Source organism: Solanum stenotomum, chromosome 10 (genome assembly GCF_019186545.1).
Source record: "Solanum stenotomum isolate F172 chromosome 10, ASM1918654v1, whole genome shotgun sequence".
Taxonomy (NCBI): Eukaryota; Viridiplantae; Streptophyta; class Magnoliopsida; order Solanales; family Solanaceae; genus Solanum; species Solanum stenotomum.
In genome coordinates this window covers 4019392-4038921 of record NC_064291.1, presented here as the reverse complement: position 1 = coordinate 4038921, position 19530 = coordinate 4019392, and the positions used below count along the sequence as shown (strand labels likewise).

At 31.7% G+C, this 19530-nt stretch overlaps 2 protein-coding genes across 3 annotated transcripts; both read right to left on the bottom strand.

Annotated features, from left to right (window-relative positions):
* Positions 1-4822: 4822 nt before the first annotated feature.
* LOC125842619 (aluminum-activated malate transporter 12-like) lies at positions 4823-9887 on the bottom strand. The gene is made up of 6 exons (XM_049521936.1): positions 9500-9887; positions 9138-9278; positions 8180-8452; positions 7108-7235; positions 6651-6794; positions 4823-5606 (listed from the first exon to the last, which is right to left on the bottom strand). Exons 1-6 carry the CDS (start codon positions 9798-9800, stop codon positions 4977-4979), a joined length of 1617 nt encoding a protein of 538 aa, XP_049377893.1. The 5' UTR covers positions 9801-9887; the 3' UTR covers positions 4823-4976.
* Positions 9888-13191: 3304 nt separating this feature from the next.
* Positions 13192-17663, bottom strand: LOC125841319 (MND1-interacting protein 1-like). Of its 2 annotated transcripts, XM_049520430.1 has the most exons (4): positions 17555-17663; positions 15730-17429; positions 13374-13882; positions 13192-13324 (listed from the first exon to the last, which is right to left on the bottom strand). In XM_049520430.1, exons 2-3 carry the CDS (start codon positions 17389-17391, stop codon positions 13376-13378), a joined length of 2169 nt encoding a protein of 722 aa, XP_049376387.1. In that variant the 5' UTR covers positions 17392-17429; positions 17555-17663; the 3' UTR covers positions 13192-13324; positions 13374-13375. The 2 variants fall into 2 exon arrangements, with proteins under 2 accessions (XP_049376387.1, XP_049376386.1); XM_049520429.1 differs by having other exon boundaries at positions 13192-13882.
* Between the last annotated feature and the right edge of the window lie 1867 nt (positions 17664-19530).

Below are 19530 nucleotides of genomic sequence, written 5' to 3'. Positions count from 1 at the left end.
ATATATATATATATATATATATATTTATTTATTTTTATTTTTTTTTTTGTATATTTTGTAAATTAATTGGGCAAAGTGTTTAGAGCAGTAAATTATCTTTTTATTATAAAGTTGGTAAGTGACATATATTATAAAGTTGGTAAGTTAACACTCACATAAACAACTAAAGTTTATTCAATAATAGTGAGTTATTTTTTTAACTTGAGCTTTACTGCTCGAATCTTACATAATCAGTATTTTAATCATGATTTGAGTTTGAAACACAAAAACAATCGAATTGGTCAACGAGAAATGAATACTAGTGATGGATAAATTTTACAGAACTCAATAACTTTAGATTAAATATATACTAATCATTAAGTTAAAATTTAATAATTTAATAGGGCTAAAATTCAAAATGCATATATTTCAAATTGTTAATTTATCTTTGCCGATCAATACTTTCAATTTCAAAACTAATAAACAAAATATATTTTAGTAAAATTTCAAAACTCGAATTCATAATCTTTGAATTTTGAATCTGTATCGAATTATGTGTTGTTTTTGCTTGATGCAAGAATATGTGTTGTTTAAATGATATTTTACATATCATTTAAATAATTCATCAATACATTATTATTTTTTAATTAATACTAAGAATGACAATTCACAAGTAAGACTTTGCCAGCAGACATTCTTTTGCCAACCAAACACACTTAAAATATTGGTCAATAAATGGATATAAGAATTTAATAGCAAAATGTATTTGCCTATCAAAAAGGACACAACAACAATAATAATAATAACTAGTGACGGACAATTTCTATAGTTAAATAACAAAAAATATAATAATTTTTATCAACGATGGATTAACGATGAATTATTAAAAAATTATGTTAATTACGAATTATTTAAGGCAAAAAAGCACATGATCTTTTTGTATATCCAAATGATTGAGGCAATGAGGAGTTAGTTTTAATTTGTAGACAATTAAATGCAGAAAATATTTAAGAAAACTAGTAGTTGAGAATTTGAGTAGGTAAAATTTAGGTCCTACTACTATTAATATGTTGGACTTATAGATGGAAGTTGGAACAAGTTCTTCTAAATGTACTTTTAACGGGTCGCTTTATTAGTGAAATAAGAGATAATAATTTTGAAAAAAAAAAGAGATATTTTTTTGTTGTTGATAATTATTATTGTGTGGATTAACTTGTGTGCATCTTAATAAATTTCACCAGCAATAAGCATATGGGTAGCTCTGTCTACTCATATTTGAATACATGAAAAGAAATCATCTTTAGGGGGTTGAGAATCGTGAGCTCAACTCGATGTTGTAACTAACTCTAGTAAGCTCGGTACAATACTAAACAAGCTTGTCTATACTCAATTCAAATTTGATTTGATTCCACTTGATATTATAATAAGCTTGATTAAGCTAGGCTTGGAAGTGGTTTGCTCGGTTCAATAGAACCCAAACCTAATCATAAGGTTCGACATAAACATGATTTGTCGTTTGCTGGAGAAAATGACGAATATAACCTTCTATAATTTAGATAGAAAAAAATGACCTTACAAATATCTCTTGTAATTTATCTTCTGAACTCTTATGTGTAAAGTCTCAAAAACTTTAACAATCAATCTTTCTCTCATTTTATACTCCTTGGGATGAAGTATTTTAATTTTATTTTTTTAAAAAAGAACATGGTACAATAATATTCTTTTTTTCTTTAAAATATACCTTTCCTTTTTTAAAAGAAAAAAAAATCAAGTTGAAGTTTTTGGCAAGTCTAGTTGCTTGGGAAGAAAAAAAAAAAGGCAATCAATTTTAAAAAGGTGACTATAAGAGAGAATATTTGTTTGATTAGAGTTGAAAATTTGAGCATATGTTCTCACAAGGTCAACTATCTAATATATATATATTTGTTTCAACATGCTAGGTCAAAATTTTTATCAAGAATATTCAAAATTTAATATACACATATGAAAATAATTTTTTACTGACATATTTCATATAATTTTTTATATAAATTTCGACAAAGAGTGTCGATGGACCACCCTAGACTATATGTGGCTATGCCATTCAAAAGTAGGGGAAACAAATTAATAAAAAAAAACTATGATCATAAGATCAGGTGTCATTCTTTTTTTAATATTAGTAAAAACATTTCGATGAAGTAGTGTCCCGTGATATTGCTTGGGGCAAGGTATATCCACTGTTGGTTGAAATATATAGTAAGGTTCCTTCCATTCTTAATCGGAGGTCTCAGATTCAAGAGTCTTGACTAGAATAAAATTATTTTCGATAAGAAACAAATTATCTCTCCCTTCCCAAATGAAAATTTTCGGCGAGAATTTGATCAATTATTCAAATTTCAAAGTGAATATCGAACGTCGGAGGAAAAAATAAAAAATTCTTGAAGCTTGCACGGTTCGAACTGATGACGTACATTATATCAAGGTGACTATTGATTGCTGAGTTATATTTCTTCTCCACCCAATCAAGAAATATAATTGATTGATCTAATGTTAAGAGGTTGAGAAACTCAAAGCTACTATTTTGACCAACTTGGAACCATATTTTCACACAATTATGAATATAAAAATAATGGTCAAAATTAGATTCAACTGTCAATTGCACCTATCGAAAATACGATTGACTGTTGATTCCGAATGAACTGCAGTTACATCTATTTTTTTCATTTAAGTATTCTTATACATTTTCACATTTCATTAACATGGCTATATTAAAAATGATTTTTAACAACGATTAATTAATGACAATAGTTTAATTGCTTTAAATATTTTTATGGACAATTATTACTCTTTGTAAATGTCCCTAAAGCTTTTAGATACATTAGATCCAATGGCAATTAACTAATAAGGCTTTAGCACTCTTTGTCCGTGTGTAAATTTATTGTCACTAAAAGTTATTTTGTTTATAGTGTATAACTCTAAAAAATGGACAATTAATGAATTCCTTGATGATTAATATGTAGAACTTTTAAATATGGGAAGAAAAGTTTTACTGAACGATGACGACGACATACGCAATATAATTTTATAAATGGATCTGAAAAAGATGGGTATACAGTATACACATACGTTACTCCTACTTTTTATGAAAATAAAAAGATTGTTTCTGATAGATTATCGGTTATAATAAAAGTTTCACACTAATCTTCATGAAAATTCTTTTGTACAAGTATGTAATTATGTTGTACAATAATTATACCAAGGTCTCAATCTATTGCCTTATCTGTTGACCTAACAAAAAATCCAAGAGTAGTAGCCCACATACTTTCAACACATAATTAAATGCAAAATTTTGACTTAGAAGTCTACACTATATGCTATCAATCATAAAATAATTTTTCAATTTTTGACCAAAAAAATAAAATGAACAGAACCAAAAATGAACAATCAAACATTTGATCCATCACTGTCGTCACAGTGTTTTTGACAATGAAATTACCAAGTCTATATTGCCACATGCCCTCTTCTATAAGTTGATGAATTAACTTTTGTTGTCCCCAAGAGGATGCTTAAATGATTGATCCCAAGTTTAAAGCATCTTTTTTTTTTCCATTCAGACTTTGAATTGGAGTTTCGATTAATTCAGATTTTTTATAATCAAACCTTAAATACGAAATATTTAATTAAGAATGAAAGCATCTTATCTATTCTACTACAACTTAACCCTTAGTGGTTCCAAGTTCAAATATCTAAAGACTATGTAAATACGAAAATATGCTATAAATATTGTGGGACTAAACATAATGTTTTCCCAATTAATTACGGAGATCCTCATAAAGCTTTTTTAGAAGAAAAAATTGGATGCTCCAAGACGCCAGATCCATGGGCTAATACATATGAAAAATTAAGAAAGTTGCGTAATTCCTAAAAGTTGGCTTGTAATGTGAAAATATTCTATAAAAAATGGTGGGACTATACGTAAAGCTTCCCTAATTCATTATGGAGGTCCGCATAAAGTTTTTTCAGAAGAAGAAAAAAACTGGGTGCTCCAAGGCGCCAGATCCATGGGCTAATACACACGAAAAACTAAGAAAGTCACGTAATTCCTTAAAGTTGGCTCGTAAATGCGAAAATATGCCCTAAAAATTGTGGGACTATACGTAAAGCTTCCCCAACTCATTACGGAGGTCCTCATAAAGTTTTTTCAGAAATTTTTTTTGGGTGCTTTAAGGCGCCAGATCAATGGGATAATACATACGAAAAACCAAGAAAGCCGCTTTATTCCTAAAGGTTTGCTCGTAAATGCAAAAATATGTCTTAAAATGGTGGAACTATATGTAATGCTTCCCCAATTCATTACGGAGGTCCTCATAAAAAATTTTCATATCGATTTCTACTAGATCAAACCTTGCTTTGATTTCCATATGAAACATTCATATTGATTTCTACAAGATCAAGGCTTGACATAATTTCCACTAGCAAATGGCAATATTTTGAAAATTTAAGACTTGTAATAGCAGTCTTACACAATGTTGGCCAGTGGCCACAATGACTTCCTTCCATAATTCTTTTTTGAATTTCCATGAGTACTACTATACCTCTTAATTTGGATTTCCACTCGAGCAAAAGAATCGATAAGGAAATCCTTACGAGAGCTAAGTGCACGGAACTGTCTCTAGAGACGACAATCACTAGAATTAATTTGTTAGTGTTATTTTTGGCAAATGAAAATACTTCTAAAGTGTTTGTTTTTCACTATAAGCTGGAGTTTCATTTAAACATAACTTATTAACATTAAAGATAGATGAAAACATATTATTTAACTCAAAAGGTCATTCAAGCCGAAAAGTGATATATCGCAGTCATTCTTTAATGACGTGACATTGGAAAATACCATTTCAACCCAAATAAGAAAAATAAGTCATCAATCATACAAGTATATATCTTAATAATTAGTACATTTCACTAATCAATAGATCAACCATGAAAATTATATTTTTTAATGGCAATTAATTAATTAATTAATCTCCTGAATCCTGAGTTGGCAATTGATTTGGTAAAGGCTTCGAATTTTTTTTATCAATTTCCACAACAACATGATGTTCATCATCATCATTATACTCTTTGAAATGTGCAATTCTTCCCAATTCTTCAACTTCTTCAATAACAAGATCAAGTCTTGCCACAATTTCCACTAACAAAGAAGCAAAAGCAGCAAATGGCAATGCCTCTGAAAATTCAAGACTTGTTATAGCAATCTTACTCAATGTTGGCCTCAATTTTAAATTTTCATGAGTAGTACTACTACCACCTCTTAATTTGGATTTCCAATCAAGCAACGCAGACGTGTCCGTCTTCACGCTTGATAAGGAAACCCTACGAGAGTTTAGTGCACCAGACTGTCCTTTAGAAACGACAGTCGCTAGGGTTAGCTTGTTTGTGTTGTTTTTTGAACCAATGAAGAGTTTTGGTTGGGATTTTATTGCTTTGTTGAGGTCATGTAAAGCTTCATGAAGATGATCAGATAGAATTTCTGGTGAACAATGTCTACGATATCTCATGCTATCTCCTAATTCCTTTAGAGCTTTTGCTACTTCTCCTGAGAGTCTTATGCATGGATCTTTGAACATTGCTCGAACCGATCGAGGAGTCTGAATAAAAAAATATTTACATAATCAGATCACTTATGACATAATTATACGTAAATCAAAACGATATAAAAGTAATAACTAACATACTATAGTTAAAAATCTTTGGACATGAGTCAATATATGAAACTTAAATAATGATCATCACCAAACTTCATGTATTCATTTTATATAACAAGTTTCCGTAAGTAACATTCCACATTAATTGTTTCCTTCCTATCAACCCCCCTGATCTCGACCACCCTATCCCGACCCTCACCCACATAGTGTTTACCTAGATTATATACAAATGGTCTTGATATAATATTTAATTTACTGTTTACTTATCAAATACAAGAAAATAAGTAAGAAATATTTTCTTTCATACCAAACTCGCCCACCCCCACCTCAATCCATAGTTTGTTTAGATTATACATAGATCGATGTTCTTGAAATAATTTTTTGCTTATGTTATAATGATCCTACACAGATTCTCAATCAATATACATTGAATGATAGTTCATTCCCTGGAAAATTAGGGTAAGCCAAAGGTTTCGTTCAACACCAGAAAATAAGTAAGAAAATCACGTATTTTCAAGTAAACATTTTCTTTCGTACCAAACACATCCTAGGTCCTAGACTCTCCCCTTCCCCCTCGCGCAAAAAATAGATTAATAAAATAATGGCATATATAATAATACATAAACGTGCCCTTTAACTTGACTTCATCAATTGACATTCTATGCCTCTAACTTTGGGTGTGCATAAGTAGACACTTAAATTTATACAAAATTGAACAAATAGACACAATCATTTACGTGGCATCCTGCATGGCAATTTTGTGTTTTACATGGCATCCTACGTGTATTATGCCATGTAGGACGCGTGTGTCTACTTGTTCAATTTTATACAAGTTTAAATGTCTACTTGTGTGCACCCAAAGTTGGAGGGCACAGATGTCGGTTGAAGCCAAGTTAAAGACATGTTTATGTATTATGCCTACAATAATAGAAAGATGAACATATAATAGAATCAATCAACAAAAGAAAAGAATTAAGTCATAGGTACCTGAATTTCAGTTTGAAGACAACCATGAAGAGCAACAATTGTATATCCAAAATGGCGTAGAACATTTCCCAATTTAACATATTGTTGCCATGGAAACCTATAACAATGTCTTGAATGTCTTGGCTCCCAACTTGCATATAATGCCTGCTCCAATCATATTTCAATTGTTTAATTTTGGTCATATACTGACAGTGGCGTATGCAGAATTTTACAATAATTTATATTCGTCTATAATCACTGACAAAATAAGAAATATATATAATAAACAATTTATAATGACTATGCAGAATTGTTTACTTTTGGTCATATACTAACAGTGGGTTCAGGACATGAAGTTTATATGTTTTGAATTTTAGCTCTTTTGAGTTATTAGGTTATGCATATTATAAAGGAATGTTTAAGGACAAATATAAAACATTATAGTATTTAATTATAATGAGGAAATTCAAGAACTTACCAAGGTCTCATCAAATGATTTTGAATCCAATACAGTTTTGTAACCATTGTAAATAGGATCCTCCAAATCTGAAGAATTTTCTTTGGTTTTTTGTTGTTCCTCATCACTGAAATACTCATTAACACAAGCTGCATATATAGTTTATATATAAGTTTAAAGTATAATTCATTAATATATAAAAGTATAATTGAATTATGTAGCATCAAATAAAACTATACATATATAATAAAAAATTATGACCACGCAACCGTTACCCTTTGGGTGCGCACAGGGTAAAAACCTCGCTCCTATGTAATAGCTCGCAAACTACATAGAAGAGGTAACCCACACTAGGCAAGCCTGATGCGACGAGCTCGACCAAGAAGACAAACCCCTTGCTTTCGCTGGCAAGGGATTTCAAACTTGAGATCTCCAACATGGAAGTCTCAAGCCCAAACCACTGGGTCACCCCGAAGGATACTATAATTAGTCATGATCAAATAATTAAGACATAGTTTATGTGACTTATAGTATAGCTATGCTAGTGTAGAATATGAGATGAATTTTAAAAGAACCTTTTGTATAATCAGATCACCTAAAAGATAGTGCATAGAAGATAGAATGTTCTTAGTAAGTAGAATTAGCAAAATTCGAAAAATAAAACAATAGATCATTAATAATCACTTCTGATATATCTCTTGGTTATGGGTAAATAATTATGATTTTGATCGATCCTTATGATGTTTGACTAGATACATTTAACCTTAAATTAGTTAGAATGTACACTTTTATGAGTGTGTTATATTAAGCTTATATTATATATTAATTACTCGATATTATTGTAATATTGTTCTAAATATAATCCAAGTAGCATAACATAATTCCTATATAAAAGTACTAAAAACACACATTTGTAATTAATTAAATATATCTTAATGAGATAACACAAGAACCGAAATAAAAATTTATCAATAACTGAAAAATCAAAAGAGCTAATATCCCATCATTAAATTGTCTCTTCCATGCAGTCAAAAAATAAAGAAATAATTAATATATTTAAGATAATTACGTATTTATAAAATACCCGTCTTACCTTCAATGGATTTTGCTAAGCCTTCAAACTTAGCAGCAGTGAAATTATGAAGGTCTTCACCTGACCAATTTGGAAATATCAATAGGCTCATGAGGAGACAAATACCACAACCAATAGCTATGGTATAAAAACGTTCGTGCGCGATTTTTAATACGTTATCAACACGATAGCTTGATACAGTAATCAAATTAAAAGTCAAGAGGAATATCACCACGCCATAATCATAGTTTTTCTTTATGTAAGGAATAAATCTCATGTACGTCGCTGTAGCACCTGTCAAATAGAAAATCAAATAGGTAAATAAATAAAAAACAGCAAATATGTCGAAAAGATAATTACCTAAATACTAAACTAATCGTCCAATAGCTTTTATATGAGATTATCACACAATTACATTTAAATACATGTCACCAACAATTATTTTCTTTTAAAAAATCACAGTATTTGAACTATATGAAAAAGAATTTGATCCAACACGTGTGGAGGCATGTTAAAGACGTACAATTAAGTAAATAAAAATATTTCATGTCTAAAAAATGAAATGATCATACTATTTCCGTCCATTTTTAATTGTCATAATTTTCTTTTTTTAGAGTCAAACGATAATAACTTTGACTAACATTTTACGATGTATTTTTTCATCATATTGATATGTAAAAAAATGGAATTTATAGTACTTTTCGTATAGTTTTTTGAATATCTAAATTTTTTGTTTTAAGTAATCAAATTAATGTAATCTAATTTAACTTTAAAAATTAGTCAAATTGAATTTCGAAAACGCAACATGACACTTAAAAGTAGACAGATGGAATATAATTCAACAAAACGAATCAATTTTTCCTTCTTTTTTTATGTGTTGTTAATTCTAATAACTGATGAAATCTTGGAAATAACATTTTTTTTTAATTTCTGAAAAATAAATTCTTCTATTGCATCAACTAATAAAATAAAATCTTACCAATAAAAAAAAGTGCAGCTCCAATAAATATAGCTCTAAATACGTGGCCAGTTTTTGTGGCAACATATTCAATCAAAAATGCCAATGATCCTGCTAATAGTGTTCCCAATCCTCTATTTAGCCCTTTGCACAATGTTGCCCCTATTATTAAAACAAAAAATATACGAATTTAACTTTTATATACTGATAATATAAAAATATATATACTTGTATAATCAAGTTACGTGTAACACGATTACAAGTAAATTTATTCAAAAGACTTACATATCTAGACGTTTAGGAATATATACGAGTTGATAAAAATTTAGTGATAACACGTTAAACTATATTGATAGTATAAAAAAAGACATTGTTATAATTACCTGCAGTGAATTCGAGAACAACAACCACAGTCATGACAGCCCAAATAGCATTACTTCCAAATCCTTTGAACAATGGATCCATCAAATACAACAATGAAACCAATGTTAATGAAATTCCAACTTTTAGTGAGTGAATTACCCTTCTTGGATCTTCTTTACCAACTCTCCAAATTGTTCTACATGTTAATTTTGGAAATTTTTTCATTTTTTCACCAATAACATTCATGTGTAATTTCTTCATAATTGGTACCCAATTATTAGTAGTATTTTCTCCATTATTCACCTCCATTTCCACTACCATATTGGGTATTTTTGTACCTTTTTTTTTTTGAGTTATAAAATGGTTAGGCCATGCAAAAATATGTATAAATGAGAGGTTATTGTTTCTTGAAAATTATTGGGATTTATAGAGGAGGGATTTCATTGCTTTAAATTTATTACATTTAAAAAGAGAGAGGTGTGATGTTTGGTATGTTCACATGTTTCCTAATAAAGTTAGTTTGAGATATTAAATATGTTCACTAGCTTTTTAATATATGGACAAAATAAAGTCAAAATATAATAGAGAAGAAACTAGAAAGTAAAATTGACTTATGTGGAAAAATATTTAGGTGAAAGGAAGTGATTATCTTACCTTCACACACGATGTAATAATAAGATCTACGTATATTATATGTTGGATATTATAGTTGTCGTGATTCGTACAATAATCTACTAGGTTAGTTAGATCTACTAAGATTCCTTTTTAAACATGCTCTCATTTCGAGTCAAGATGAATTTCCAACGAGCAAATTTACATAGATTTTTTACAATTTTTTTTTATATAATTAAGACATTTTACTTGTTTAACAATTATGGTTTTTGTAGAATGTTCACGAATGGAATTATAATGATTTACCAGACATGTATAATACTTTATAAGAGGAAAAAAAAATTAAATAGTCACCAAAGAATACATAATAAAAACTAATTTCAACGTTATTAGACAGAAATTTTATACTACTTGATTTCACAAAATAATTAAAATTACATACACTAAAAATGTTTTAAAAAATTAATCTATGGGAGGACATCAATGCTCATAAGCGTGAAAGAGCCACCTCTCGCCATAATATGTTCTCTATAATTTAACCGATTATAACGTATTATTACTCGATCTGTTATTGTCAATAACATTTATGATATCTAGTTATATAAATATAAAAATTATTTATATTAATTATTAGTACACAAAACATAAACTCTTCGCTGAATTATTGTGTATACCCTTTCAAATTATTCCAGTAAGATATCACGGGTTATAAGCTGTGAAGGGTGAAAAAGTAGTTGATTTTAACTAATTAGCTACTAATGGAAAAATAGTTGGGGAAATTTTTACTTTTTCTTAAAAGGGTGGGATGAATAAGATTTGAGATCGAATTTGAGTTCTAAATATATATAAAAAAAAAAATCTTGACGGGGAGCTTTTTTTTTTCTTCTTTTTAATAGGTTTTAAATGACTTAAATCTTAATTAGTCAGACCTCCAATATAAATATCCCTAGCTAAATGAATAAAAAAGTGTTTGTTAAACTCACTCATAGTAAAGATTATTGTGTATGTTTCATTAGGATTATAATAATCGTATGTACTTATAACAAAGATTGTGGTGGAATGAATATGATTATTTCTTTACTTCAATTTAAAGGATTCAAGTTCAAGCTTTGCGTATGATATAATATTATTAGGAATCGCTTCCCTTTTTTATGAGTTTTACTCAATACGAATCCAAAAAATTAAAACTTTAGTGCAAATATCGAACATCGAGTTGAGAAAAAAGGTATCATGTGTGATGTTGTTCTCAAAACAGCTGGGCTGTTATAATTTATAAACACTTGACTTTTGATTCTTTCTCGTGCACCTCAACTTCCCCTCTCTTATAAACCATCCGTCCAAATTGTACCATGTGTCGATCACTCATTTGCGACACGTGTCACATTATAATCGGGGCATGATACTCATCGGTTTCAATTTATGTGATGTGCACTTTGAGTGATCGCGAATTAAAGAAAGGAAGAATAAAACTTCTGATATTTGTGATCTAAAACGAGTCACTAATATTTGTGTAGTTATATTGACCATTTCATTGGGGTGAAAAGAGAAGGTTAAAGTACTATCAATCTTTTCATACGGACTAAAACGAAAAAGCTTTATCAAATAAGTTAGAAAGAGTGAGTAATTAAAATTCACGGACATTGATCCATAACAAGATTTAAATTCGTGACACGCACACCACACACTATGTTTTTACTACTAAATCAAAGTTCGGGGAAGGAGGCATTACGCTCTTACTACTGAACCAAAGCTCGGGGAAGGAGGCATTACGCTGTAGATAGTTGTGCTTTCACCAATACTACTAGTCCCAAAATCATAATTTGATAGGTAAAAAACAGCAATCCTGATTTTTCTTAAGATCAGAGGGTGTGTTCGGTATGAATGAAAATATTTCCATTTTTTCATGTTTGATTAGTCAAATATTTTAAATAATATTTTCTTTCATAAAATAAGCTCATTCAAAATGAGAAAAATGATTTTCCTATTTTGTCCTCCCTGCCCTTTATGACACCTCATCTTCACCCCCACCCCCACCTCATAGCTCCTATCCCAACCACCGTACAACTCTACCTTCTATTGTGTTTGTCTAGATTATGTATAAAAAAAAAAAATAGATAGTATTTTGCTTACGTACCAAACACACAAAAAAAAAAGTAAAAAAATATTTATTTTCCTAAAAAAAACGAAAACATTTTCACATCATATTGAACACACCCTAAGTTTTTTTTTTTTTTTTTTAAAAGAACATTTTAGCACAAAACACCTAAAGGTTAAAAAAGAAACATTTCAAGATAAAAACTGCTACATTTGAAAGAGATTTTTTTTTGAAAAAAAATATTTTTCGTCACACAAATAACACACCCTAAAGGTTAAAAAGGAGACATTCCAAGATAAGAACTGCTAAGAGAATATTTTTGTTACCGAACATAATTAAATAACTAAGAAACTCACCTATTTTTCTAAAATAATATTTTCTAAGAAAACGTTTCCATCGTACAAATACACCTTAAAGGTTAAAAAAAAGTAACATTCGAAGATAAAAATGACTACATTTCAAAAATGATATTTTTTGCTAGCATATTGGACTGAAGTAACCAAGTGAAAAACTCACTTATTTTTCTAAAAAAAACATTTTTATGAATAACATCTTTCAAAATAAGAACGACTACATTTCAAAGAAAATATTTTTTGTTTGTGAACTGAACACAAGAAATAAGTAAAAAACATTTTTCATCGAACCAAACACACCCTAAAGGTTAAAAAGGAAACATCTCAACCCTAAAGTTAAAAGAGAAACATTTTTCAAAATAAGAATGGCCACATTTCAAAGACAATATTTTTAGCTTACGTACCAAACACAAGAAAATAAGTACAAAATTCACTTATTTTTCTAAAAAAAACATTTTCTAAGAAAGCATTTTCATGTACGCAACACACCCTAACGGTTAAAAAAGAAAACATTTCAAGATAAGAACCTGCAACATATCAAAGAGATTATTTTTTTGCTTGCCCCATCTACGATGGGAAAAACATTTTCAGAAATGCCTGTATAAAAAGCACCCATTACAACACAATGAGCTGCTGCTTGCTTTAGTATATGTTCTATGAGCATAAATTTGAAGATAGTATAGTCTTCTACGAGCATACGTTTTAAGATAATGCAGGAAATAAAACATTGTTTTATAGTCTAAACGACGGTTTACGAGCATGCTATGATAAAAGCTAGGATGAAGGTCTATGACCGTTGCTTACGAGCATGCCATGATAAAAGCTGGGATGAAGGCCTAGGATGTTGCACCAAAGACACGGATCCTTCGTTCAATTGGAGCCCTGCAGCATGGACATTTAGCAACTCTTCCCTTCTTTCCAAAGTTGTCGTTGCAGTTGGAACACAGAACTTGATGAGCACAAGGTAGGAAAACAACTGAAACTTCATGCTTCATGCACATGATACACTCCCTAGAGTCATCCTTCACAGGAGAATTCTCCTCGGAATTAGCTAACTCATGTAACATCCTTGCAATATCTCCATGGGGATGCTGTTCCGCATTAGAACCTGTTACTACATTAGCAGACTGATTCTGCAGCTCAGTAGATGCTCTAAGCCGAGAAAGATCCTGTTCAAGCCTTTGCAAGTCATCCTTGTGCCGCTGGAAGTCTATTTCTGCCTTCGAGCGCAATTCCTCAAGCTTCCTTTTGTTGTTAGCCTCGGTTGCTTCTTTGAAACGTCGTTCTTCGTCCACTAGTGCCGATGCTTGCTGCCTAGCCTTCTGTTCCTGCCTCCAATTGACCTGTCAAAAATTAGCAACATTATGTATTGACAAGTTCATCATGTGGTGTTCAGTTCAGCGCAGGAACTATTACAGTTCAAATTATGTAACCTCCTGGAAAGGATAGACTAGAGTAGGAAATAAAAAGACACATCGATAACCCTAGGCGCATTTAATTACACTTTGTGGGGATCTGCCAAAGAGACTTGCTATTGTTCACAAATACCTTCTTTTTTTCCCAGTAAAACACATGTTGAACGAAATAATGCAACAGGATCAAGTAATCCTATAGCATAACACAACATGTAGGACACATTTTTCTACTAAAAAATGTGTTACAAATCTCATGTAAGGTTTCATAAAATCCTAAGAAAATAAATTAAAATTTTGTAATGATCATCCATTTTTCAGACAACTTATCAGGAAAGAAAAGAAAAGAACAAAAGAACAAAAAATTAGCCAAGAATTCATGAAAAAGATGAACATGAATTGACATACATTTCTTTTCAACCTTTTACCCCTTTTCAGATAAGAGTGAACAACTATGCTTTCGAATGTTCTTGAACATGAATGAATGGACGAGGCTTTCGAAAAGAAAAAAAGATATCCACTATTCCAAAACAAAACTGAGTTCGACTGTTGTTTGCATTGAAAGAAACTGCAACATGTCTCTATTGGCTGATAGAAGGCACAAATGGTGCAAATTTAGGTACTTCTTTTAAGATGAGGCAAGATGAGTTGCCTCATCATATCGAAAGAAAAGGTTTATGAAGTTTAAACTGCATTTTCGAACTACTCAAGTGAAACCTGATAGGGTCACAATTTTGAGAAATACAGTTGCGTATCTCCCAGGCATGTCTTTGGGAAAGGAGGGCATGTCAACAACATACCCAGTGTGTCCCGCAAGTGGGGTCTGGGAGGGTGGTGACTGGTGTGTATGCAAGTGTCCTACCCCTACCTTGTGAAGGTAGAAAGACGTGTCCAAATCTTAAAAGTATAGGGGTGTATGCTGCATCTCCCCGCTTCTTACTTAGTCCAAAAATTTGCAGCTTCTGACATAAAACACCATATTTACAACCTCCAGTTTCAATGTGATAAATAGATATAGCTTACAATTTACAGTGGGAAAAAAGGAAGAAAAACATAGGGTTTCTGATGACCTGCAAAATTGGTTCATCAACTCATTGAACAGCTTTATTATAATTAAATGTCTAAGTAGTTTACAATATTCTCCAACTAGTTGGAGTCCGCGAGGAATACAACAACATGACTGAACAGGAGATCACCAATTCTAGTAGTAATCTTGTCAAGCATACTTAGCTTCGAAGTTTGGATGACTCTCACTCAACTAGTTGAGTCGGTCAAAGATACAACACAAAGACTTCCCAGCGGGCCACTCATCCTAGTACTAACCTCATCCAAGTATGCTTAAGTTTGGAATTATTGATGACATGAGCTGGTAGGATCCTATTCCTCACATAATTTAACATCTTTTTCTTTTTGTAAGAACACAATTAGTCGGACTTAGGGATGGCTATGGTTTGCAAAGGTCATATAGGGAGAGAAGCAACATATGATCAAAGATAAAACTTAGTACATGATACATCTTCCCTAAAAGATTTTGCTAGCGACTCTGAATAACTCATGATACGGAAAGAAAAAAAAAAGGCAAATATCTGAGGCTAGAACGAAAATGCTTCCAATAATGACAAGCCTTTAGGAAGCACAAAAGCTATGCCACGTAATATGAGGACACAAGAATCTTAAACCGGTTCTCAGACAGTGATGTATAATGTTGTTAGCATTTCCACAGCAACATTAACAATAGCAAGTAAACATCAAGGAGAAAAAGAGAAGAAAGATCACACCTCAGCATCCTTTATAGCTACCCCTGACTGAGCCAGCTGGTTTTGCAAGTCTGAAATTTTTTGTTTCTCTGCTGCAATTTCCTCCTGAAGCTTCTTTTTCTGTTTGTCCCAAACACCAAGCTTCTTCAAGCACTTTTTCTCCCTTTTTGCAGCTTCCGCACATTTTTTCGCAGATTCTGAAGCGCTTAGCTTCGAGGCCTCCAGCTCTGCCTTCATTTCTGCGTTCTCCTCCTGAAGTGTTTTCACAAACATGTTTGATCGATCAACATTCGCGCTTGCTGTTCTTAAACTAGTCTCCATTTCTGATAATTTCTTCATGGTAGCATCTTCTATTGCCGGTTTACCTTTCTTCATTCTCTGGATATCCTCCTTCTCCATCCTCAACATTTTCAGCTCTGTCAAGTCATGGCTAAGCTTCCTAGCAGCCTGCATAGCTTTTTGGTGCGCCCAATCTTTCCTTTCCTTGACCTGTTTCTCGAGATCCTTTATCTGATCGAGCAAACTTAGAAGCATCTCATCTTTCTGGTCCAGATCTTCATTGCGCTTGCCCTGTTGCTGTGTATTTTCATCAAGATTCAAATCTTGAAATTTACCTACCACACAGTTAACAACATCTTGGCTTTTCGAAGTTTGTGAGCCACCCGACTGAGCAAGCCCACTTGATTGATCACCATCAGCCAGGGAACTAGAGGAAACCCGGGACTGGCGCTGCATATACTTTGGGTTTGACCTAAATCCAGCCGTAAACGCAGCTACATTCCTCTTTAGCAAGGTTTTCATCGACGGAGTAAGGTTAAACCTCTTAGGACAATCAATATCTTTCTGTGAACTAGAATCAGAGGTAATTGCAAAAGACTTATTTAACGGATATGCATTACCAGTGCTATTCCCAAAACCCCAGCCCCCATGAAACCTACACATCGCGGGCACAACCCCAATAGGACCAGTAGCAACACCCTCCACATTAGTACTACTACTACTACCACCACCCACCGACCCATTAATACGACCACTCCCATCAGGAATTTCCATCACACTCGCCCTACCCACATGAAGATCACTAACCAACAAGCACCACATTGCATCCACTTTACTTAAATGTGGTTTCATTTGTTGCAACAAGCAAATCATACCCGCTAACGAATACTCCTCTAACTGTCTTAAATCAACAAAAGGTTGATCTGATTCATCCCCACTCGAAGAACTCCCGCTATTTACATACCCATTATTCAAATACGACAACGAGTTATGTAAAATATTCGTCAGAACATCCATCCCACCATAACAATGACCATTTTTCAATATAGCTCTCATAGCAACTTCCTCATCATAACCCAAATCCATAAGCTTAGTAACAGCCTCACTATACAAAACCTCCAAATTTTGCAACAAGATATCTTCCAATTGATCCTCAGTACAGCAATTCAACCCACTTTCATCAATCCCCGAACCCGAACCCGAATCCCCATCCGACCCGACATTAATCGGGTTTGACTGTTGAGCTATTTCACTCTCAGGATTCAATTGACGAACCCCAGATTCAGAAATTCCAGAAAAATCTAAAGAATTACTTTTACTACTGATTTGGGTATTAAAATCATGATCGATTCTAGCCGATCTTAATCTTCGATTGTTCCTTATATACTTCTCCTTAGAACTCATTTGGGAATTTCAATTTTCACTAAAACATTAAAATGAACCTGCAAAAAGGGGAAAACACAAAACCAACAAAACCAAAAATTGAATTATTTTTTTTCCAAAAATCATTCTTTGATCAAGAATTTATGAACATTTATATGATTTCAGATGAAGAAAATAGACTTACAGCTTTGTGATTATCGCCTTCTTCTCTTCAGACACACACAGGATTGGGAAGTGAAGGTTTACGAATGACAACAGACAGAATTGGACATATATATATGTGGAAGCTTCTATGGGCTTGTTATTGTTATATATGGGCTAGGCAACATAATCGAGTAAATTTTAGATTTAGCAAGCATAAGAATTATATTTATATATTATAGCTATAGTTTGTATAATTACGTTCTATATCAAATTTTATGTTTGTTATGAGCATCAGATTTGTATAAATCCCAGGCAGTCATTCGTTTGTATAAAAGCGCAATGATTGTATATGTATATCGATTAGATAATTGTATATATGAAATTACTATGTATATGTATCAATGATTGTATTTGTATATCTACATAAAATTTGAATGTGTATATAACTGAATCGAGATAAAACATTTGTCTATCAAATCTCTCTCGCTTTATATAAATACAAATTATACAATGTATACTTTGTATTTGTATGAAGCGAGAAAGAGAGAAAGGCAAAAGAGAACTAGTAGGGAAAGATCTGTATTTGTATAATTATAACTGTATAGGACGAAAAGATATGTATTTGTATTTGTATATACAGTTTTCTCTCGCATTATACAAACACAAACACAATTTATACATTTGTGTTTGTATAAAAGACAGAGAGGCGAGGGAGAGTGGTGAGCGAGATCAGGGAGAGTGGCAAGCGAGATTTATGGGGAGAGAGGCGAATGACAAGTGTTTGCTACATATTAGAATTAAATGAAACAGTGGTTATAGCATTTAATTGAAATTAATAGTTTGCTATTTGATACATTTTTTCCCCAAATAATATTGATGGATTGGGTTCATGATATTTTACTGGATATGTTGTCGTTGGTTCAAGAAATTTCATCATTTGAGAAATTAATAGAATAATCGTTCGTGTAAAAGAATGTAATATGTACGTATAAATTATAGGAACCACATATTATAAATACTAAATAACATCCTATCCTTTCTAGTTTTCTATTTACCAAAAATCCCTTAAAAATGATGTTTGTGGGATACATAGCGTTGTGCACGGGATACATTATATTTGATACATTCCACATAGCGAGATACATAGCGTTGTGCATGGGATACATTAGGTTTGATACATTCCACATAGCGGGATACATAGCATTGTGCACGGGATACATAGTGTTGTGCACAGGATACATAACGTTTGATACATTCCACATAGCGGGATACATAACGTTGTGCACGGGATACATGGGGGATACATAGGTAAATAAGAGATTTTTGAAATAAGTAGGGATAAATGGATATTAAAGTAAGTAAATGAGTGTAGTTAAGTAATTTGTCCTTAAAAGATTCAATATATTGATGGATCGGATTCAAGAAATTTTATAATTGAGAAATTAACACAAACAACCGTCTGCATAAAAGGATACAATTATACGTATTAAAGTTGTAGTGATTTGTCGAGTGTTGTGGCAACTGTCTCCATCAAAAACTGTTGTAGATCAATCGGAATTTATGAATTTATTCCATAGTACGACACAATATATTGTTAGGTTCAAGAAATTTCACCACTTAAGTAATTTACATAAATAGCCATTTGTGTAAAAAGATGCACTATGTATTAAAGTTCAGGTGATTCGTCGAAACTTGTGGCAAATTTATCCATAAAAAAACTGTTAGTGAGCAATTCAAAATTTATTATGAGTTGTGGCAAGACAAGTCTTGTTATGATCTGTCTGATATCAAATTCTAAACTTTTAATGAGAAAACTATTTCGCATAATATTTTCAAATAAAATCAAACTTAACGATAACACCATAAATAATTGTCTATTTGTGTAAATCTCATAGGTTTGATATTGAATTCTATTTTTATCACAAAACCTTTTTAATTGGGATCAAATTTAATGATAACACCATAAAAAATTATCTATTTATGTAAATCTCATAGGTTTGAGGGGGGGGGGGGGGG

What these genes read in the sequence shown, in the direction of transcription:
- LOC125841319 (XM_049520429.1), bottom strand. Translation starts at nt 17,391, where the DNA reads ATGAGTTCTAAGGAGAAGTATATAAGGAACAATCGAAGATTAAGATCG. An exon ending in TAGCTATAAAGGATGCTGAG is followed by an intron (nt 13,883 to 15,729) that starts GTGTGATCTTTC and finishes AATTTTTGACAG; the next exon opens with GTCAATTGGAGGCAGGAACA.
- LOC125842619 (XM_049521936.1), bottom strand. Translation starts at nt 9,800, where the DNA reads ATGGTAGTGGAAATGGAGGTGAATAATGGAGAAAATACTACTAATAAT. An exon ending in AGCTGCACTTTTTTTTATTG is followed by an intron (nt 8,453 to 9,137) that starts GTAAGATTTTAT and finishes TCTATTTGACAG; the next exon opens with GTGCTACAGCGACGTACATG. An exon ending in CTTAGCAAAATCCATTGAAG is followed by an intron (nt 7,236 to 8,179) that starts GTAAGACGGGTA and finishes CTATATATGCAG; the next exon opens with CTTGTGTTAATGAGTATTTC.